The following is a 22,805-nucleotide window of genomic DNA, read 5'->3' as shown; positions in this document are numbered from 1 at the left end:
AGTAAGCTTAATTAACTATCCGGATACCCAGTGCTTTTTGTAAGGGTGGTTTTTATTACTGTTTAAAGCTGAAGAAAGAAACAATTCTGTAGCTGTCCCTAAATAGCTACATTTCCGATTCAGATAGGGAAACCTACCCATTGGCATGAAGGCCAAAACCATGCGTCCTGAGAGAAGGACTGTGAGAAGACAGTGGACAATAATGTCGAATACTGCCCAAAGCAGATGAGTGTGTTGAGCAGGCACCTTTACCATTTCATCTCTACAGAGAACAGGTCGCCACAGTTTTGGGGCATAAGAGATTCGTTAAAGGAATGGTTCGGCCCTATGATGTGTTGAGCATCCTCCACTGACAAGGAATTCAGGACCCAGAGCATCTTGTAGGATTGGAGCCTAGAAAGGCAGGAATATGAGAGGGGAACACGTAACAGACAGCTAGCCTGCAGCCAGTGCAATGCGTGCAGCCGCTAGAGGCCCCAATTTACATCCCTTGTGCTTGTAATAAATCACATAGGCACCCAAGTTTGACAACTTTGGCCCAACAGAAGTGCCCTAGTTAGCAGAGGTGTCAGACATGAGTAACTTGCACCAACTCCAGTGGACGATGCTTGGCTGGGGAGGGGTCAAAAAGAGAAGTGGACTACCCCAAACTGCCAAACGGGGTCTATGCAAACCTCCTTGACACCCCCTCCAAAACCGGCCCTTCTTCCCTCACTCTGCTCCCCTGACAGAGGTCCCCATTTTGCACTTTGTAAGTCTTGTCATGCTAAGTCAACCATGTTCAGCCTAATAACCCATGCTGTGCCCTGGCAGTGCATTAAACCTGTAAAGCTGGCTTACTGGGTTTTCTGAAGGTTCTCTCAGGCAACATAGGGCTGATGTAGTGGCTACCACACCACTTCCCACTCTCAGACATCCCCCATCCCTGGTGTAAAGGGCATGACTGGGGAGCTACCACATCCAGCCAATCTCTGGCTGCCATATCAGCACATTGTGCGATGTTAACATCAGGTGCATCTTAGAGCAGCTCCAAGTTGTGCCTTAGGACTAACCTGGCACCCAGCATCTCCAAGATTGGGGAGGGGTTTCCATAAAATTGATTCAAAGACACCTTCATCTCTGTCCAGAGCTTCATGAGGTGCAAAAGGGTCCTTCCCAGTGACCTGGCATTATAGCAACAGATGCACTCAGAATGCCCAGACAGATAGCTAGAAAGGTGTAGCTTAAAACTTTGAATACATAGGCTTGGAAGTTTCACACTGTATTTTTCTCAATCAAATCAAAGGTAATTCTTTTGTTTGGAAAACACACCTCATTGCACACTTGTACTACGATGGCTAAAAATACCTTTCTAGAAATCACACATCAGTGTTCAGAGAAGCACAGCAAAGTGAAATCATTGTTATTCTGTTACTTCTTTTGTTTAAATTCAGCTGTACAATAAAAAGGTTGTTTCTTTGCATAATCTCATTCACCATTTAAAGAAAAAAAAACCCAGCTACCTACCTTTCATAACTGTTGTTCTTCAAGATGTGTTGCTCATGTCCATTCCACGCTAGGTGTGTGTATACCCATGTGCACGGCTGCTGGAGATTTTTCCCTTAGTGGTATTCATAAGGCTGGTTCTGGTGCCCTCTGGAGCACTGTGCTTATGTGCCAGTATATGAGGCACCTCCGGCCCTGCAGCCTCTCAGTTCCTTCTTGCCGTCAACTCTGACGGCGGGCAAAGAGGGTGGGTCATGAAATGGACATGAGCAACACATCTCAAAAGGATAACAGTTACAAAAGGTGCTTGAGTGCTTGTTCGTGTCAATTCCATGCTAGGTGACTCACAAGCAGTATCCCTGGAAGTGGGACCACTAGGTCCATATCATGTCTGCCGGAAGCGTAGTCTGAAGCCAGCCATGTCTGCAGGGGTCTGAGATGCAGATGGGCATGATGGACCATATATGTACATACTGCCATGCGACCCAGCAGCTTGAGGCATACCCAGGCGGTTGTGAGTGGGTGAGCTCTGCTGTGGGTGAGGAGGTCTGACATAGCCTTGAACCATGACTCTGGCAGAAAGGCCCTGGCCTGCGCAGAATCGAGCACTGCCCCAATAAATTCTATCTGCTGAACCAGGGTAAAAGTTGATTTCTGTTCATTTATAAGTATTCCTGACAAGTGGCCCACACCAGACTGAGGCTGTGCCAAACCTCCTTTTGCGACCTGCCTCTGACAAGCCAGTCGTTAAGGTACAAGTATATCAGTACGCCTCGACACCTCAGGAAAGTGGCCACTTCCACCGTGCATTTTGTGAAGACTCTTGGGGCCGATGAGAGGCTGAAGGGCAGCACCGTGAATTGGTAATGGCGTTGGCCCACCATGAATCGGAGGAATCGCCTGTACCCATAGAAAACGGAAATATTAAAATAGGCGTCCTTTCAGTCGAGGACGGAGTACCAATCTCCCAGATTCAGAGAGGGGATGATGGAGACCAGGGAGACCATGAGGAACTTCAACTTCTTGAGATACTTCTTGAGGTGATGCAGGTCTAGGACGGTTCTTTGGCCTTCAGGATCAGGAAGTATTGGGAGTAAAATCCCTTCCCCTTCATACAGCCCCTACCCTATAGGAGGGTCTCCACCTCCTGGATGAAGAGTTGCTAATGAGACGAGTCCCTGAAGAGGGACAGGGAAGCGGGGTGGGAGGGAAGGAGGAAAACTGCAGGGTGTAGCCAACCGCTATGAGCACCCATTGGTCCATGGTGACCTTGGCCCATGCAGAGAGGAAGGGAGATAGATGGTCCAGAAATAAATGGGGGGGGATGGATCCTGGGGTGAGACTGCAACTGTGTCCTCATGTGCACTCTCAAAATAACTGAGAGCTACCTGAGTGATGCTGAGGGCCTGACTAGGCAGCTGAGGAGGACAGAGCAGGCTGGCAGAGTTTAAAGCCTATGTTCTTTCTTTTGTAGGAGCTCTGCCGCTGAGGGCCCAAGTATCTGGGCAGAGTTGAAGGCCAGAAGTGTTTCCTAGAGGCCTGTGGTGTGGACAGGCCCAAGGAGTGAAGCCTTTTGAGGGAATCTTTCAGGCCATGCAGCCTGGCATTCATCTGCTCCGAAAATAGAGCAGTGCCCTTGAAGGGGAGGTCCTGAATGGACTGCTACACCTCCTGGGACAGTTGATGCAGATGGACTGCCGCCATGAGCCTCGCCACATAGACACCACAGAGGTCACAGACCTGGCTGCCGAATCAGCCACATCCAGCGCAGTTTGGAGCAAGGACCTAGCCACAGTCTTGCTCTCCTCCAAGACCGAAGCGAACTGCTATCTGAGCGCCTGTGGCAGAGACCTTGAATTTTGCCAGGGTGTCCCAGATGTTATAATGGTGTCTCCCCAGCAATGCCTGCTGGTTGGAGGTGCTAAGTTGGAGACTGGCCATGGAATAAATTTTCTTCCAAAAAGATCCAGTTTCCTTGCGTCCTTATTTTCAGGTGTGGCGCTCGCCTGACCCTTCCTATCTCGTTCGTTGGCCACAGTGAGTATAAAAGAGAGCTGGGGAGGGGGGGTGGGAGTATAAGTACTCATAGCCCTTGGCCGGGATGTAGTACTTCTTTTCTACCCTGTTCAAAGCTGGGGGCAGGGAGAACGGGGTCTGCCAGAGGGCCTCAACTACCTTCAGAACCTCATCGTGTACCAGGCGTGCCATCCTAGATGGCACCACTGCAACCAGGATATCAAGGAGCTGCCAGAGGGTTCAGTAAATTCCTCTGCCTCTAACCCCAAATTCAAGGCCACCCTCTTCAAGAGGTCCTCATATGCCCATCCAGAAGGAGTGGGTGGGCAGGCCTAGTGACCACCTCATCAAGGGAAAATGGCAACACTGGGCAGGGGACAGGTATCCCTTCCTCTATTGTGGAGGCTTCCCCTTGAGTCGAAGCCTGTACCTCAGTATCTGCTTCGGAACCCTAATCTGATTCCAGTACCGAGACACGGGGTGCCGCGGTCCACTTCCCTGACGTGGTGAAGGAAGACCGCTGAGAATACGGTCCCGGCATTATAGGGAGCCCCTATTAGTTCCAGTGTGGCCATTTGAGTGGCCATTGCCCGTGCGGCCAGGCGCCCACTGCAGGGCCGATCAGTGCCTTCGAGAACTGCAATCCCCTTCCAACTCCAAGGAGGTCTCCTCTCTCAGAGACCAAACTGGCGCTGATGGTGCCTCTCGCTGTTGGCTCAGATGCGGTGCCGAGCAGTGGTGCAGAGAAGGTGACCGCTGGTGGGGGTCTGAAAAGCGGTGTTGTGTTAGAGACTGGAGTTGAGTTGGTGGTGAGACATGTGAAGACAGAAACCAAGGCGATGGAGATCGGGAACGGGGCGTCAGAGAACGGCAGTGCAGTGACTGGTGCCAGAGGCTGACAGTACCAGGGAGATCTGGACTGATACCAAGTGGTCTGTGATCCTTCTCTCGGTGCTGGGGACTGGGAACGCAGGCTTGGGGACTGGAGCCGCGGAGTAGGAGACCGTGGGTGCAGTGCCGGAAACTGGGGCCATGGCGTTGTGGAGCGGTGCCAGGACTCCAGAGAGCGGTAATGCCCAAGTAGCCATTAGGGTGGACCCATAGGTGGTTTACCCTTGGAAGGCGGGACCTTTACTGGTTCCGCAAGTGGGGGATGGTCCCTCAGAGTAGATGGCATTGGTAGAGCTGCCAGGTCCCTGACCGCTTGGAAGGCCTCCGGTGTGGAGGGCACCATAAGGTGCATGGGACCACTGCTGCTCCCTGGAGTCAGAGGTGTTTCCCGTACCAGTCTCAAAGCCCTGAGCAGAGAAGCTTCACCTTGCAGTCCTGTCAGAGGCAGATGGTCCAAGCTGGGTCCTTTGCCTGCCACCCCTTTCCCATCTTTTTATGAGGCCAGTGAGTGTCCCTGGTCAGTGAGCTGCTTTCTGTGGTGCTTTTGCAGCACCAGTCATGGTGAGCAGTGCCGAGAGGAAACTAGCGCCGGCGGGGCGCTCCTTTCTGAGGCTGAGGTACTTGGTGCCGAGTCGGAGCAGGAGGGTTCTGAGGCCCGTCTGAAAGCTGCCTCTATCAGAAGGGCACTGAGATGAATGTCTCTATCCTTTGGAGTGCATGACGTACAGTCCTGACAGATTTTGCACTTCTCTTTAATGTGCGATTCCCCCAGACACCTTAGACAGCTTGAGTGGGGGTCGCTGACAGGCATAGGTCTATGGCAGATGGCACACGGTTTGAAACCCAGGGACCGGAGCACGCCCTGTCCTGGGGACAAAGTCCCTAGGGGGACTACTAACTATCTAGACTAACTACTTATCTAACTAACTATATACAACTATGAAGTCAAATCACTAAGAGCACTTTGCAAACTGTAAAGGGAGAAAGGCGTTCCTGCGACCCGCATGGGCAGTAAGAAGGAACTGAGAGGGCACAGTGCCCGTGGCGCCTCATATACTGGAGCATAAGTGTGAGGCTCCAGAGGGCGCCAGAGCCGACCCTATGGATACCACTAAGGGAAAAATCTCTGGCAGCCATGCAGGTGGGTGCGCACACACCTAGCATGGAATTGACATGAGCAAGCACTCGAAGAACCTCTGATTTGTCCAATGTGAACATCCTACAGAGCAGTGTTCCCATCTTTGTGAAGAAGAGGAGCACAAATAAAATAATGCATAAATCCTACAGCATTTATATAGTAAACAAGCATACCTTACTGACCTAATGATCAGACTGATACACCTGTGAAAAACAACATACTCCACTTGGCTAATTTGTTAGCTAGTGGATGGAAGAAATGACTGGAATTTTGACTCAAGTATCCCTTGACTTGGTGAAGGAGGAAATGTGAAGTGCAAGTTAACACAAGCAGAACATAGTGTAAATAGAGAGCAAGATTGGATTTGATACCACTTTTACACAGGACAGATTTTGCAATGTAATATTGAAGGTTTCAAGATTTGCAGGTCAATAAAAGGGTATACTGATCTGGGTTCCCATGACACCAAAGATTTATGAGTCTGATTTCCAATGCTGCAGGAAAAGTTCCATCTTAGGATGTGGGATCTCATGTCTTGGTAATGTGGTCAGAATTAGCTGTGGCTGAGAGACAGGTGAAAACAGATCTCTTACCTCTGAAAGCTCAAGTGTATTCTGCGGTCTAAACCGACCACACTGCTCATCATCCCTCCCTGCTACCTTTGAGTGCTTACATTCAAATGAACTCTGTTCTACACAAGCTGCAAAGCTATATAAAAATGTATGCCACATCTCCTATTAGAAAGATGACGCATTGCAGAGCATACGACAGGAATCCTCTAGGAATACTTCAGGACTAGAAATGGAATACTTCACAGATGGGACTGTTAGGTAAGGGAACTCCCTCTGCTCCCTATAAGGTTCAGAGTATTTAGAGCTCTTACATCAATTTATCAGGCCACTTCACTTCCTGAACATTTAAAGTCTAGGCAATAGGATAGGATGTCCTTTGATTTCAATTATTTACATACATTTATACTGAGGCAAGTGTGAGTTTTACTGCTTTTTTAATTTCTTTTTTAATATTGAATGTGTAATATCTAAAGGATACCAGAAGAGGTACATAAACAAATATGTAACATGAAGAGAAGGACAGAGTTCTCAATTAAATTGTTAATGGAAATAGGTTAGCACCCTATTTATTGTTAAGAGTTTCACCTTGGGGTCTTCTGTGTCCCTATAGGAGCCCTGTGGACATGCTCACTGTGTTTCTAAATTGGCTTTTGCACCTCCTTCCTTCACCTTTCTTCTGCTGGATCATCACAACCACAGTCTTGTCTGCTTCAGAGGAGTAGGCAATGCTCCCTTGGAAGCAGGCAAAGCCACTCCTTAATCCGACAGAGTGGTTGTGGATTTGGGGATTTGCAAGGGCACATTGGCCAGTTAAGTGCCAGTTCAATTGAAAGTCAAGGGGGACTAGGTACCTAATTCCCATTTATGCCTTTGAAAAAATCTTCCCCCAAACCTGCGCCTTTCACAGGACAGTGCAGGGTGTTGGCAGTACAGCACTAGCTTATTGTTTAATTGACCAGCAGTTTATGGCTTGTTTATGAATTGATACATTGTATGAATCTTTTCTGTGTGTGCAATGATTTTCAAAGCTCCTAAAGCATTTAGGAGCAAGCATCCCCTTGAAAATCTCCACCTCAGCGCCTAACTGCTCCTGTATATTGCACGCTTTATGGCTGGTCTGATATTTTCTTTCTGCTTTTAATGTACAAATATATTTAATATACAAGTTAATGAGATGGTCCACATAGTCCCCAAAAATCTTACTGTGACAGGGAGCTCTAACTTTTCACATAGGCTGTACACAGTCATTAACTCATATAAAATATGTGATTCTGTACATCCCACAGATGAAAAACATGCTTCTCTGATTTAGGCCTTACCTTCCCGCAAGCCACCATGGAAAGGGCCAGCTGGTACCAGAGGTGGAATTCACCAAATGCAAACTTCATTGCTCGCTCCAGACACTGAAAAATAAACATTGGGAGAAATATCAGAGACGCATTTTTCTCCCTGTGTCAAGGCTGCTGCTCAGACAGCTCAGTGGCCAAGTAAGGACTTGCACAAATGGACAACCTGAAATGGCCAGAAGTGATCTTTTATGGCATTTTTCCCCTTTCCAATTTCCCTCCTAAGTTAATGGGTACTGCAGGTGCTCAGCACCTCTGAAAATCAGGCCCATTTTATTTAAGTGCCTATGAATGGCTTTAGGAGCCTAGTTTGGGCACTCAGATGTGTATATTTTTTACCTAAACTGACACAGACTTGAAGCTGTTTCTAAAAATTTTAAACTACTGTCTTTCCTGCTCACTCCCACCACCAACATTCAACAATTATTTTTCAAAGGACAGTGTTTGTTTGAAAGAATTAAGCTGATGTCTCAGTAAAAGATCAGGTACCTCAGAAAGCATGACATACTGCCCTCTTCTGCCCAGCGTGATACTCAGAAGGTCATACACTGCAGAAGCATCCTGGAGGCTGACAGCTCGATCATCCTTCTGGTCAGGGGCACGGCTAATTACTGCATCTCTGTTCGCCTGGTCACAAACACAAATAAGAAATCTGACCTGATGACAGTGAATTGAGAACACCAAGCCAAATGCAGAAGGGTATCTGTTTGTCATTGACTGTGTTTGCCCATTATCACTCCATGTCAAAACAAGCAGTAGATCTACCTCCCCATTTATCTGCATGAAGCTAGTTCAGGATGGCATACATATGAAAGGAAATTCTGGAAACAGCTCATCACCATTAACTTACAGAATCATAGAAATTACAGATGGAAATGAGCTACTGGGCCAGAATTTCCAGGAGTCAGAATCCCAGGGCCCCATATAAATTGTGTGCCTAATTATTTCAATTCCCTGCACCTGTGGCGATTGCACCTACATTGCTGTATATTCCCCCAGGCTTCTGATAGTTTATTACTTCCCAATGGTAGGTATTTCTTTTAATCCTTTCTGCTGTTCACTTTTTATCAGTTAATTTGGGCATGTTGCCCTAATAATTGGATTTGTCTGTCATCATGTTAATGCATGCAGAGGCCTTTGCAATGTCATGCCAATAAGATTTTTTAAAAACATAATTTGTACAGATAATAATTTATTATACATAACTCATAATTCATTGCAATACACTGAAAATTCAATTTAAATAGAAACTACCTTTTAACTTCTGACAAGATAAGGACAGTCCAGTAACTCACTAGGAATATTCTGAGCTGCCATGCAAGGGACTCAGGTTTGACTCCAACGTCTACACTGGCAACTGAACGACAAAACTTTTGTCTTTCAGAGGTGTTAAAAAAACACCCTCCCAAGAGACAGAAGTTTTGCGATGACAAGTGCCGGTGTGAACAGCTCTTTGTCGAAAGGAGCGCTCTCCTGACGACAATGCTGATACCGCTCATTGGGGGTGGAAGTTTTTTGTCAGCAGGAGAGCCGACAAACAGCAATTACACTGCATGCCCTTTAGTGACTTGGCTGCAGTGGCACAGCCCTGTTGCTAAAAGCTGCATAGTGTAGACACAGCTAAAGACAAAGGATAAAATCCTGACCCCACTGCAACTTCAGTGGGGCTAGGATTTCACCCAAAGCATCCAGCCCCTGAGGGTATGACTACTATACAACATGGGCATGGGCTCTGACAAGTGTTTAAGCCCAAACCACACTACCATCCACACACATAAAACCCTCTGATAGGCACCTGCACCCCTCAGAACACAGGTTGCTGGCTCATCCAGCGGTACAAGGGTATAACACTGCAGAATTCTGGTCCACCTGTGGTATGAGGACTATGAGGCCCATGATTTTGACAAGAACACCAAGAATCTGCATTTATCTGAAAAGACCGCTAAGAGGCAGGTGGGATTAGAGACCTACTGCACCACTGTCTGGTGCAGGGAGCAGATCAAAAACTTCCAGACTACCCAGCGCAAAGTAAAGGATGGGAATTGTGTGTCTGGGAACTCCCCGGCTACCTGCTCCTACTATGAGGAATTTGACCAGAGGCTGACAACCGCCCTAGCACAGAATTGGGCATGGCTGACTCCAGAGTAGGGATGATGTGCCTCTAACCCTGGAGAGAGTGCCACATGGCATTCAATAGAACTGCAGACAGGCTCCACAGAAATCCCATCTGGAGCTCCTCAGCTGAAAGGACATCAAGGGCTGAACATTATCCAAGCTGGGAAAACTAAGATTCCCCACAGTTCCATCAAGGGCAAAAAACCCAGCCCAATCCAACCCACCTATTCCTCCCAAATGGGAAGGCTGCAAGGTTTGTCTTGTAATCTTATTTTCATGTCTTTTTCTCTCTAACTGCAGAGAAATGATCCTGTCAAAAGGTTAAACACAGGAATCAAGCATATAAAAAATGACAGAATATGGAGGTCTTACAGACCACGTATATTTCATTATGATAAAACTGCAGCTGTTTCATGTTATATATTATATGTTACAGACATTCATTGCCACAGTTAGAATCATAGACTCATAGAAGATTAGGGTTGGAAGAGACCTCAGGAGGTCGTCTAGTCCAACACCCTGCTCAAAGCAGGACCAACCCCAACTAAATCATCCCAGCCAGGGCTTTGTCAAGCCGGGCCTTAAAAACCTCTAAGGATGGAGATTCCACCAGCTCCCTAGGTAACCCATTCTGATGCTTCCCCACCCTCCTAGTGAAACAGTTTTCCTAATATCCAACCTAGACCTCCCTCATTGCAACTTGAGACCATTACTCCTTGTTCTGTCATCTGCCACCACTGAGAACAGCCTAGCTCCATCCTCTTTGAAACCCCCCACTTCAGGTAGTTAATGGCTGCTATCAAATCCCCCTTCACTCCTATTTTCTGCAGACTAACTAAGCCCAGTTCCCTCAGCCTCTCCTCATAAGTCATGTGCCCCAGCCCCCTAATAATTTTTGTTGCCCTCCGCTGGACTCTCCAATTTGTCCACATCCTTTCTGTAGTGGGGGGCCCAAAACTGGACGCAATACTCCAGATGTGGCTTCACCAGTGCCAAATAGTGCAGAATAATCACTTCCTTTGATCTGCTGGCAATGCTCCTACTAATGCAGCCCAATATGCTGTTAGCCTTCTTGTCAACAACGGCACACTGTTGACTCATATCCAGCTTCTCGTCCATTGTAATCCCCAGTTGAGGAGGCCAGCACAATTACTGACAACCAACACAATCACTAACAAAGGGCTAAATGGCAATCATAGTTAAAGGAAACTGACAGGTCTAATTCAGCCCAAAATGTAAAGTCTGGTAAAAACAAGCTTTTACAAACTCTAAAACCAACATTTCAATTATTTTTTTAAAAATCACAATGAAATTAATTTTGTTTATAAAAAAATCCCCTGCAGTTTGCAGCACACATTTTGCCGCACTAGGATAGTGTACAAGAATCAGAAAATGAAACTGAGACTTTAATGTTTAGTCAGTTTCAAATCAATCTTGCAATCAGGGCTCCAAAATATAATGAAGTAATCTTAATTTATTGTCCAGTGTGACAGGAAAGCAAATATTAAACAAAGAAGAATGAAAAGTCAATTAAATTGTTAAACTTGCCTTAAGGATTAACCTTTAAAAAAGAAGATAACATGGTAGGGCTAAAAAGTTAAGGAAAAAGTGCACAGAATGATCCTTACTGCCAATTAAATCCTCCCACACTTATACAACAGCTTTAAAAAAAGTTTCTGATCAGTTACTCGCTACAACCATTTGTGAAAAATAGCTACACTGAAAAAGCACCCACATATTTCGTAAACTGCGAATCAGCCTCACGTCATAGTCAGCCTTACCCTGCTGCTATTTTGGGCCTCTGTCTAGTACTGAATTGTGATTTTGTAACTGATGTATTAGCAGAGAGATAGAAGATTCATCAAAACTGGAGAATGTCCATCAATTTCTGCTAACAGATCGATATTACATATTGGTGCCACGTACCCCTTTGAGAGTATCTAGATCCTGCAATAAATGGTGTATTACAGGGGTACACGATTTTAGAATAGCTTCTCAATCTGAAGATACTGCACTTTACCTAGAAAGAGAGCAATTCAAAATAAGAAAATATTACGAGACTTGTGATAAAATCGTGAGAGTTGACAACACTGTATTTTGTTCACATTGGCTGTTACTGCTGTAATAATATGTATTATACACTAAACAGGTCAGTTAGTACCTTGTATTAGCTAGATATTAGAAGTAATCAGTGCGAGACTTGAGATACCATTTATTACTATAATATTACATACAGGAAAAAATTGTGACTCGTTTATTGAAACCCATTTGGGGTGAATCAATACATTTTCAGGGTTTTACTATTTTCCAAGATGAATAATACTGAGATCTAGAACATCATTAGCCAGGATTTCATGCTGTATTTATTTAAACTTATAATGAATATAGGTGGGATTTTCAAAAGCACCTACATGACTTGGGAGCACAAGTCTCAGTGAAACTCAATGGGGCTTATGGTCCTAAATCACTTAGGCACTTTTGAAAATCCCACCCTATTTTTTTTCCAAGTGCCTGTGCTGGGTTCTAGGTGCCTTTACCATACACTAAAAATACAAATCAAATAAAAATAAACCCAGGAGCTCCTACTGACCCCCAAGCAAATACAAACCAAACCAAACCTATTCTTAATAAAAATAAATAATAACCCTTTGTCCACAAACATCAGCCCTTATCCTTCCCCAAGGAAGGAGGCAGACCTTGCAATATGCTGTGAAGATCAACAAAGGCCATTTCAGAACAAAATGGACCCAAGTACTTTAGAGTATGTCTACACAGCAACTAGACACCACTCAGGCTTGTGGGTCTCAGGCTACAGGGATGTTTCACTGCTGCGTAGACTTCTGGGCTCAGGCTAGAGACTGAGCTCTAGGACCCTGCTAGGTGGGAGGGTCCCAGGGCTCGCTCCCCCAAGAAGTCTACACAGCAATGAAACGAGACCCATGAGCCTGAGTTGGCTGGCACGGGCCAACCACGGGTTTTTCTTTGCTATGTAGACCTACCCTTAGTGCTTTCTAGCTCAAAATCCACATGTGTAGCCCACCACAGAATACAGAACAGCACTAATGCCATGTACTCCTGGCAAGTTACCTTGCTTACTAAGCAGGTTGCCATCCTCTCCACCAGTTTCAGTTTCCCAGTTGGTTTAAGTTGCAACCCCATGCAGGGCACACTGCAGTAGTCTAACCTCAGGGTGACAAAGGCATGGATCATCATGTGAATAGGGATACTCTGGCCTCCTTCTGATCATCCTCCAGGACTCACAAGTGTGGGGGCTGGTCCCACACCTTGTTCCATAGAAGATAAGCCCATCTCTGTGATGGAATGGGTCAGAAGAAACCTCCATGAGGGGAACCTCACAGAGATTTCCTTTCCTTCCCAGATTATACACACATACACATACCACTGGGGCAATCTGATGCTGTGTTTTATCCTTGCCTCTTCATTCATTTCCCCTTTACAATGTTAATTTTAAAGGGGGAAGGAAAAGATCCCTGCTGGCACCTGACATGGTGATTATATCTGCAGCCCAGCTCTGCGAATGACTGAGCAACACACATATTGATTCTTTCTGGAAGTCAATATCAACATTTATATTGAAAAAAAAGATAGAGATGACCTTGTGCTTGTCTGTGAGGGCAAGCTGTTTGTATTTACATTATCTGCTGAATGTCAAATATTTTAACTACACCCACAGCGTGTACCTCCCTGAAGCTTCCAGGGTACATTGGGCAGCTTTTTTTCCTGTTCTAATGATGCCTGTCACTAAGAAACATAGTTAGATCTTAGTAATACCTAAGCTATCATTAGAGCTGCTCTGTAAATTTATTATCCCAGTTATGTAAATGCAAGCAGGGAAGATGTACAATTACAGCGATATTTTACCTTAGCTGTAAAAAAAAAAAAACAAAAAAAAAACGGTTACTTTCTCGTAACTGTTGTTCTACGGGATGTGTTGTTTACGTCCATTCCACATTAGGTGTGCGCGCTGCGTGCACGAGCGTAGGAAACTTTTTCCCTTAGCGGCTCCGATCGGGCCGGTGGGCCCCCCAAGTGGCGCCGCTGCACCCCGCATATATACCCCCGCCGGCCCGACCCCCTCCGGGTCCTTCTTGCCGGCAACTCCGACAGACGGGTAGCAGGGTGGGTGGTGGAATGGACGTGAACAACACATCTCGAAGAATAACAGTTACGAGAAAGTAAGTAACCATTTTTTCCCCTCTTTGAGGGCTTGTTCACGTCTATTCCGCATTAGGTGAATCACAAGCTTACCTCTGGAGAAGGGTAGGAGTCACGGAACAACTGTGCGGAGGACCGCTCTGCCAACTGCCGCATCCTCTCTGGCCTGCTGGTTGACCACATAGTGGATTGTGAAGGTGTGCACCAAGGACCAGGTGGCTGCTCTACAGATCTCCTGGATCGGGACCTGTGACAGGAATGCCGTGGAAGTCGCCTGCACCCTGGTTGAGTGGGCCATGACCGCCGGGGCCGGAACACCTGCGAGCTCATAGCATGCCCGGATGCAGCTTGTAATCCAAGACTAAATCCGCTGCGCCGACACTGGGTGGACTTTTATCCTCTCGGCTACAGCCATAAACAGCTGCGTGGATTTTCGAAAGGGCTTGGTGCGCTCCAAATAGAACGCCAGCACTCGACGCACATCCTGGGTGTGCAAGCTGCGGTGACTCGGGTCCATATGGGGTTTCGGGAAGAATACCGGCAGACTAGTGTCCTGGCCCAGATGGAATTGGGAGACCACCTTAGGGAGGAACTTGGGGTGCAGCCGGAGCTGCACCTTGTCCTTGTGAAATACTGTGTACGGTGGTTCAGAGGTGAGGGCCCTCACTTCGGACACCCTTCTGGCCAAGGTAATTGCAATCAGAAATGTCACCTTTCAGGAAAGGTGGAGGAGAGAACAGGTAGCGAGGGGCTCGAAAGGGGGTCCCATGAGTTTAGAAAGGACCAGGTTAAGGTTCCATGGAGGGACCGGGTGGCGGGAGTACGGGAACACCCTCTCCAACCCCTTAAGGAACCATCCCACCATTGGGTGGGAAAACACCGAGCCTCCCAAGAACCCCGGATGGAAGGTGGAGATGGCCGCCAGGTGCACTTGAGGACGGGGCTAGCCCTTGCTGATTGAGGTGCAGGAGGTACTCCCGAATGGCCTGCACCGAGGCCTGGCCCGGCCGCACCTGTCGGGATTCACACCAACACAAGAACCTTTTCCACTTGGCCATATAGGCCGCCCTGGTAGAGGGCTTTCTACTGCCAAGCAGAATCTGCTGCACAGGAAGGGAGCACTGGCTCTCCAAGGCGTTTAGCCACAGAGCCTCCACACCATCAGGTGCAGATGTCAAGAGATAGCAAGAGATGTCAAGAGTAACAAGAAGGGTTTCTTCAGGTATGTTGGCAACAAGAAGAAAGCCAAGGAAAGTGTGGGCCCCTTACTGAATGAGGGAGGCAACCTAGTGACAGAGGATGTGGAAAAAGCTAAGGTGCTCAATGCTTTTTTTGCCTCTGTCTTCACTAACAAGGACAGCTCCCAGACTGCTGCGCTGGGCATCACAACATGGGGAATAGATGGCCAGCCCTCTGTAGAGAAAGAGGTGGTTAGGGACTATTTAGAAAAGCTGGACGTGCACAAGTCCATGGGGCCGGACGAGTTGCATCCGAGAGTGCTAAAGGAATTGGAGGCTGTGATTGCAGAGCCATTGGCCATTATCTCTGAAAACTCGTGGCGAACGGGGGAAGTCCCAGATGACTGGAAAAAGGCTAATGTAGTGCCAATCTTTAAAAAAGGGAAGAAGGAGGATCCTGGGAACTACAGGCCAGTCAGCCTCACCTCAGTCCCCGGAAAAATCATGGAGCAGGTCCTCAAGGAATCAATCCTGAAGCACTTACATGGAGAGGAAAGTGATCAGGAACAGCCAGCATGGATTCACCAAGGGAAGGTCATGCCTGACTAATCTAATCGCCTTCTATGATGAGATTACTGGTTCTGTGGATGAAGGGAAAGCAGTGGATGTATTGTTTCTTGACTTTAGCAAAGCTTTTGACACGGTCTCCCACAGTATTCTTGTCAGCAAGTTAAAGAAGTACGGGATGGATGAATGCACTATAAGGTGGGTAGAAAGTTGGCTAGATTGTCGGGCTCAACGGGTACCGATCAATGGCTCCATGTCTAGTTGGCAGCCGGTGTCAAGTGGAGTGCCCCAGGGGTCGGTCCTGGGGCCGGTTTTGTTCAATATCTTCATAAATGATCTGGAGGATGGTGTGGATTGCACTCTCAGCAAATTTGCGGATGATACTAAACTGGGAGGAGTGGTAGATACGCTGGAGGGCAGGGATAGGATACAGAGGGACCTAGACAAATTGGAGGATTGGGCCAAAAGAAATCTGATGAGGTTCAATAAGGATAAGTGCAGGGTCCTGCACTTAGGACGGAAGAACCCAATGCACAGCTACAGATTAGGGACCGAATGGCTCAGCAGCAGTTCTGCGGAAAAGGACCTACGGGTGACAGTGGACGAGAAGCTGGATATGAGTCAGCAGTGTGCCCTTGTTGCCAAGAAGGCCAATGGCATTTTGGGCTGTATAAGTAGGGGCATAGCGAGCAGATCGAGGGACGTGATCGTTCCCCTCTATTCGACATTGGTGAGGCCTCATCCGGAGTACTGTGTCCAGTTTTGGGCCCCACACTGCAAGAAGGATGTGGATAAATTGGAGAGAGTCCAGCGAAGGGCAACAAAAATGATTAGGGGACTGGAACACATGACTTCTGAGGAGAGGCTGAGGGAACTGGGATTGTTTAGTCTGCAGAAGAGAAGAATGAGGGGGGATTTGATAGCTGCTTTCAACTACCTGAGAGGTGGTTCCAGAGAGGATGGTTCTAGACTATTCTCAGTGGTAGAAGAGGACAGGACAAGGAGTAATAGTCTCAAGTTGCAGTGGGGGAGGTTTAGATTGGATATTAGGAAAAACTTCTTCACTAGGAGGGTGGTGAAACACTGGAATGCATTACCTAGGGAGGTGGTAGAATCTCCTTCCTTAAAAGTTTTTAAGGTCAGGCTTGACAAAGCCCTGGCTGGGATGATTTAATTGCGGATTGGTCCTGCTTTGAGCAGGGGGTTGGATTAGATGACCTCCTGAGGTCCCTTCCAACCCTGATATTCTATGATTCTATGACTGCAGGTCGGGGTGGAGAAGCCGCCCGCCGTCCTGTGTAATGAGGTCCCGGTGTAGGGGCAGGACTACTGGGGCCTCCACCGACAGCTCTAGGAGCTATGTGTACCAGTGTTGGCGGCCCCAGGCTGGGGCGATGAGGATCATCACCGCCCTGTCCCTGCGCACCTTGAGCGGGATCTTGTGCACCAAGAGGAGTGGGGGGAAGGCATACATCAAGCCCCCTCTCCATGGGATAGCAAACGCGTCTGCAAGTGAGCCCAGGCTGCGGCCCTGGAATGAGCAGAACCGCGGGCACTGGGCGTTGGCCCTGGTGGCAAACAGATCTACCCGGGGAAACCCCCACCGGCGGAAGAGCGAAAGCACGATGTCCGCCCTGAGCGTCCACTCGTGTATGCGGTACGACCTGCTGAGGGAGTCCGCCGGCTCGTTCCGCACCCCTGGGAGATAGGACGCCTCCAGGTGAATTGCATGGGCTATGCAAAGGTCCCAGAGGAGGAGAGCCTCGCAATGGAGTGGTGAAGAACGAGCCCCGCCCTGCTTGTTTATATAAAACATGGCAGTAGTGTTGTCCGTCAGAGCTGTGACCACTCAGAGTGGCGTGAAAGGTCTGGCAGGTGAGACGAACCACCCTGAGCTCCTTCACGTTGATATGGAGCGACCGCTCTTCCTCGGACCACAACCCCTGCGTCATGAGGTCCCCCAGGTGAGCCCTCCATCTGTGGTCTGATGCATCCATTACCAGCGTCCGGTCTGGAAGTGGGGCGGCAAAGGGGATGTCTTCGCAAACCACAGGCTGGGACGGCCACCACAGCAGGGAGTCCAGCACATCCCTTCAGGCTGTCACTACCAAGTCCAGGGGGTCCCTGCCTGGGCAGTACACCTGAGTGAGCCACGCCTGCAGAGTCCTGAGTCTCAGTCTGGCATGCCTGATCACGTGCGTGCATGCTGCCACGTGGCCCAGCAGCCGCAGGCAGCACCTGGCTGTTGTTGGCAACTGGCGCAGGGAGGCCACTGCTTGTTGGATAGCCTGGAATCGGGATACCAGAAGGCTTGCCCTGGCCTGCTCCACATCCAGGACCGCCCCTATGAATTCCACTCTCTGTGTGGGTATGAGCGTGGACTTGGGGACGTTGACCATGAGCCCCAGTTCGCGGAACAATCTCAGGGCCAACTCCACATGGCCCCGTACCTCCGCCTTGGATCGGCCCGCCAGGACCCAGTCGTCGAGGTACGGGTACACCTGGATTCTCTGCCTCTGTAAGAAGGCCGCCGCCACCGCCATGCACTTCGTGAACACCCTTGGGGCCGCGGCTAGATTGAATGGGAGAACCGCGAACTGGTAATGTTCTCGGCCCACAGTGAAGTGTAGGAACCATGGTGTGCTGGGAAGATGGCAATATGAAAGTACACGTCCTTCTGGTTGAGGGCAGTGTACCAGTCCCCTGGATCCAGGGAAGGGATGATGGGGCCCAGAGAGACCATGCGGAACCAGGCCTTGACCAGGAACTTGTTGCACAGGTCTAGGATGGGGCAAAGGCCCACTTTGGCCTTGAGGATGAGGAAGTACCGGGAGTAGAACCCTTTTCCCCGTAGACCGTAAGGCACCGCCTCTACCGCCCCCGTCTCTAGCAGTGAGCGGACTTCCTCCTCTTGGAGATGCTCGTGAGAAGGGGGCGAACTGGAGCGAGTACCCGTTTCGCACCCTGCGTAAGACCCAATGGTCTGACATAATGGTGGACCACGCACGGGAGAAACAGGAGAGGCGGTTCAGGAAACAAAGGGACGGATCCGGTGTCTGGTCTGGTATGCTGTCCTAGAGCGCACCTTCAAAAGCCTGGCTTAGTGCCCGGCTGGGGTTTGTGCTGGCCTTGGTTCTGGCCCAGCGCATTATTGTTATTATTGTTATTGCGCAGTCGCCTGATATCCCTGCCTCACCTACAGTAAGGCTCAGGCCTATGGCGAGGCTGGTACTGGCGTTGAGGGGGAGGCTGCGACTTAAAGGGCTTCCTCTGGGTTGCCGGGGTGTGCATACCCAGCGACTTGAGTGTAGCTCGCGAGTCCTTGAGGCTATGCAGCCTCGCGTCTGTCTGGTCCGAGAAGAGCCCGGACCCTTTGAAGGGGAGGTCCTGGAGTGTATTCTGGACCTCCGGGGGCAGGCCTGACTCCTGGAGCCAAGCCGAGCGCCTCATGACCACCCCTGACGCGATTGTTCTAGCCGCCGCATCTGCCGAATCCAGGAAGGCCTGGAGAGAGGTCTTGGCTACTGCCTTGCCCTCGTCCACCAGGGCCGTGAACTCCTGTTGGGAACCTTGTGGGAGGTTGTCCTTAAACTTCCCCGCTGCTGCCCAGGAGTTAGCCTGCTGGTTAGCAATCCTCAACTGAAGGCCCCCAGATGAATATACCTTTCTACCAAAAAGGTCCAGGCGTTTCGCCTCCTTGGCCTTAGGGGCAGGGGCCTGATGATCATGGCGCTCCCTTTCGTTCACTGCTGAAACCACTAGGGAGCATGGACTCGGGTGCCAGAACAGGAACTCACAGCCCTTAGATGGGGCAAAGTATTTACGCTCCACTCCTTGGAGCGCTGGAGGCCTGGGTCTGCCATATAGTCTTATGGTTAGACTGGATGGACCTTTGGAGCTCAAAATGTCCACCATGGGGTCCTCCTGCTCAACCGTCTCCTCAGCCTGCAACCCCAAATTTTGGGCTACTCTGCGCAGCAGTTCCTGGTGGGCTCTATGGTCTATCGGCGGAGGGCCGGACACCTCTGTACCCGCCACTGCCTCATCGGGGGAAGACAAGGAGGTTAGCTGCTGCTCGACCAGCTCTGGTTGGTCCTCCTGCTCCCCATCTCCCATGGTAGGGGCCCCCGGCTCAGGCCGGGGCGGGAGTCCATGGGACGGCACCGGGCTAGGTGCCAAACTCTCCAGTCTATGCTGGGGGGATGCTGGAGGCCTGGATACTGTTGCCTCCGGCACCATCTGGCATCGGTGAGGGGACTGGGACCGCCGCATCGAGTAACTTGCCCTGGACAGGGCCGCTTGGCGCTCCTGATAGGCCCAGGACGTCCAGAAGGTCCAATGGCCTGACGGCCCCCATTGAAGTTGCCAGCTTCCTTGAGGGTCCCTGCTTTCCGGGTCCCGGTGCAGGTAGCTATAGCAGCCGGAGCTGGACTGCGGCTACGCCGATCGCGAAGGCCATGGAGGTGCCAACGACCTGCACCGGCAGGAGAACGAGCGGCTCCTAGCTGAGTGGGACCAGGAGAGGTACCGGTATCCCTGGGACCGGTACCAGCGTTCCCCGGACCGGGACCGTCAGCGGGAGACCTCTGGTGAGGGACGTTTCAACTCCTCCCGGTGCCAGTCTCGGGCGGTGCTGGAGAGCGGCGTGCCCTTTCTGGTGCTTCTTCGCGTCAACCCGCTGCCGGTGCCGCAACCTCCTTCTGGGCTGCTGGCGAGTGCGAGTCTGCAGAGTCAGAGCTCGACCGGGACCAACTCCGGGAGCGGTGCCAGGACGGTGTCCTCGAGCGGCACACCATTCCCGGCTTACCCCTCAACGGCACCCGAGGCATGGGCGCCAGAGGGTTCTCCCTGTACGGGAGCGGGCTCGCCGCCGACAGCTTGATGAGGTCCTTTGCAGCCTCCAAGGCGCCAGGCGTGGAGGGCTGATCCGTTATGCGCTTGAGCCCATTGTCCGCACTGAACTCATTTAGGTCTGGGCTCGGTGGGGCTTGTGCTTCTGGGACCGCCTGTGTCAGTGCCCGTACCGCGGCCTTCCCGTTCTTGTCGGCGCTCGGGACCTTGGGAGGCGCCGGCCTCCTGTGGGGGAACGACCGCACCTTCCCTTAGGCTGCGCCGGGGGCCGCACCGGGGAGGACAATCGGTGCCGGGGCCTAGCCTGGCGCTCCGGGGCCAACAGTTTACGGTGCTTAGCCGGTGCCGGGTCTCTCGTCGGCTCCGGGCACTACGCACCGAGGAAGCCTCAGCCGGCGTCGTGCGTTCCAGGCCCGGCAGCTGCAATGCGGCCTCCATCCACAGCCGCTTTAGGCGAAAGTCTCTTTCTTTCCTTGTCCTTGACTTAAATGCCTTGCAAATCCTACACCTTTCAGTTTGATGTCCGTCCCCCAGGCAACGTAGACACGAGTCGTGGGGGTCACTAACTGGCACAGGTTTGCGGCATGTGGCGCAAGCCTTGAAGCCTTGGGCCTGTGGCATGCCCCATGGCCCGGGGCAGGTGCTGAAGGCCTCCAAGCACCTAATGACTTAAGTGTCCACAATCTGTATGTAAACTAACTGATAACAGCTACTCTAAAGGCTAAGAGACTGCTCTTCTACGAGAGAGAGAGAGGTTGTTCCAACGCCGCCACGGACGGTAAGAAGGAACTGGAGGGGGTTGAGCTGGCAGGGTTATATATGCATGGCGCAGTGGCGCCACTCGGGTGGCCCGCCGGCCCAACGGGAGCTGCTAAGGGAAAAAGTTTCCGACGCTCGTGCATGCCTAATGTGGAATGGACGTGAACAAGCACGCAAAGAACTTTATGTTTTCAGACAATGTATTACACATAGTACAGTTCAGTGAAACCTCCACTCCATAATCACAAAATAAATTGTTTTAACATCAGGATAACTAAATCAGAGGCCCCATTATTTATCCTTGGAAATGTTCTATTTGGTTTTAATTCAAGGTTGAATTATCAGTATGTTTTGGATTGATGAACACATCTTATTTTACCTATGAATGCATACAATTCTAAGCTTACAAATACACATCAATAATTTTTTATATGCACATAAAAGCTTACCCTTTTTCTCTCCGTCTTCAAATTTATAGCTACATTACATTATACTGTATTTTTCACTTTTTCTGATTGCTTGAGGGACCATTAAGATGATCAGAGGAATGGAAAACCCACCTGATGGGAGAAGACTCAAAGAGCTTGGCTTGTTTAACCTAACCAATAGTAGGCTGAGGGAAGATATGATTGCTCTCTATAAATACATCAGAAGGATAAATACCAGGGAGGGAGAAGAGTTAAAGTTAAGCGTTAAGTGGACACAAAACAAAATGGATATACACTGTCCATCAACAAGTTTAGGTTTGAAATTAGGTGAAGGTTTCTGACCAGGAGTTTCTGAGGAGTGAAGTTCTGGAACAGCCTTCCAAGGAGAGCAGTAAAAGCAAAAAACCTAACTGGCTTCGAGACTGAGCTTGATAAGTTTATGGAAGGGACGGTATGAAGAGACTGCCTACAATGGCATATAACTGATCTGTGACTGCTAGCAGCAAATATCAACGGCTGGTGATGGAACACTAAATGGGGAGGGCTCCGAGTTACTACAGAGAAATCTTTCCCAGAGGTCTGGCTGGTGGGTCATGCCCACATGCTCATGGTCTGATTGCTACATATAGGGTCAGGAAGGAATTTACCCCCAGTTCAGATTGGCAGAGACCTTGGGTTTTTTTCACCTTCCTCTGCAGCATGGGGCATGGGTCACTTACAGGTTTAAACTACTGTAAATGATGGATTCTCTGTAATTTGAAGTCTTTAAACCATGATTTCAGGACTTCAGTAACTCAGCCAGAGTTTGAGTGTCTATTAAAGGAGAGGGTAGGTGAGGTTTTGTGGCCTGCAGGAGGTCGGACTAGGTGATCACGATGGTCCCTTCTGGTCTTAGACCAGTGGTGGGCAACCTGTGGCCCATCAGGATAAGCTGATTGCGGGCCGCGAGACATTTTGCTGACGTTGACCGTCTGCAGGCACGGCCCCCCATAGCTCCCAGTGGCCACGGTTCACCTTTCCCGGCCTATGGGAGCTGTGGGAAGTGTGGCCCGCTGCTTCCCGCAGCTCCCATTGGCCGGGAACGGTCTTAGAGTGTATGGGAACAGTGGTCTCCAGCTGTGGACCTCAGACCATTAGTGTCAGTGCTGACTGGTCACAAGACGAGACTTTTTTTCACCTGCTAAATCATGTTAAAAGGCAGGCAAAAATACAACAGACCCTTTCCCAATAAGACTTCTCCATATAAGTAACTGTTATAGTTGCCACAAGGATGTTCAACTGTT

General features: G+C 49.6%; 1 protein-coding gene across 2 annotated transcripts in view; it reads right to left on the bottom strand.

The window, feature by feature from the left end:
- Nucleotides 1–22,805, bottom strand: part of TTC7A (tetratricopeptide repeat domain 7A) — a 265,462-nt gene that overhangs the window by 178,937 nt on the left and 63,720 nt on the right. For both annotated transcript variants that reach the window (XM_077813878.1, XM_077813879.1), the window contains 2 exons: nucleotides 7,938–8,075; nucleotides 7,422–7,505 (listed from right to left, as the gene is read on the bottom strand). In XM_077813878.1, coding sequence (XP_077670004.1) covers nucleotides 7,422–7,505; nucleotides 7,938–8,075 — 222 coding nt within the window. The remainder of the gene's footprint in view (nucleotides 1–7,421; nucleotides 7,506–7,937; nucleotides 8,076–22,805) is intronic.

This window comes from Eretmochelys imbricata, chromosome 3, assembly GCF_965152235.1.
Source record: "Eretmochelys imbricata isolate rEreImb1 chromosome 3, rEreImb1.hap1, whole genome shotgun sequence".
NCBI classification, from domain to species: domain Eukaryota; kingdom Metazoa; phylum Chordata; order Testudines; family Cheloniidae; genus Eretmochelys; species Eretmochelys imbricata.
This window is presented reverse-complemented; position numbering and strand designations above follow the sequence as displayed.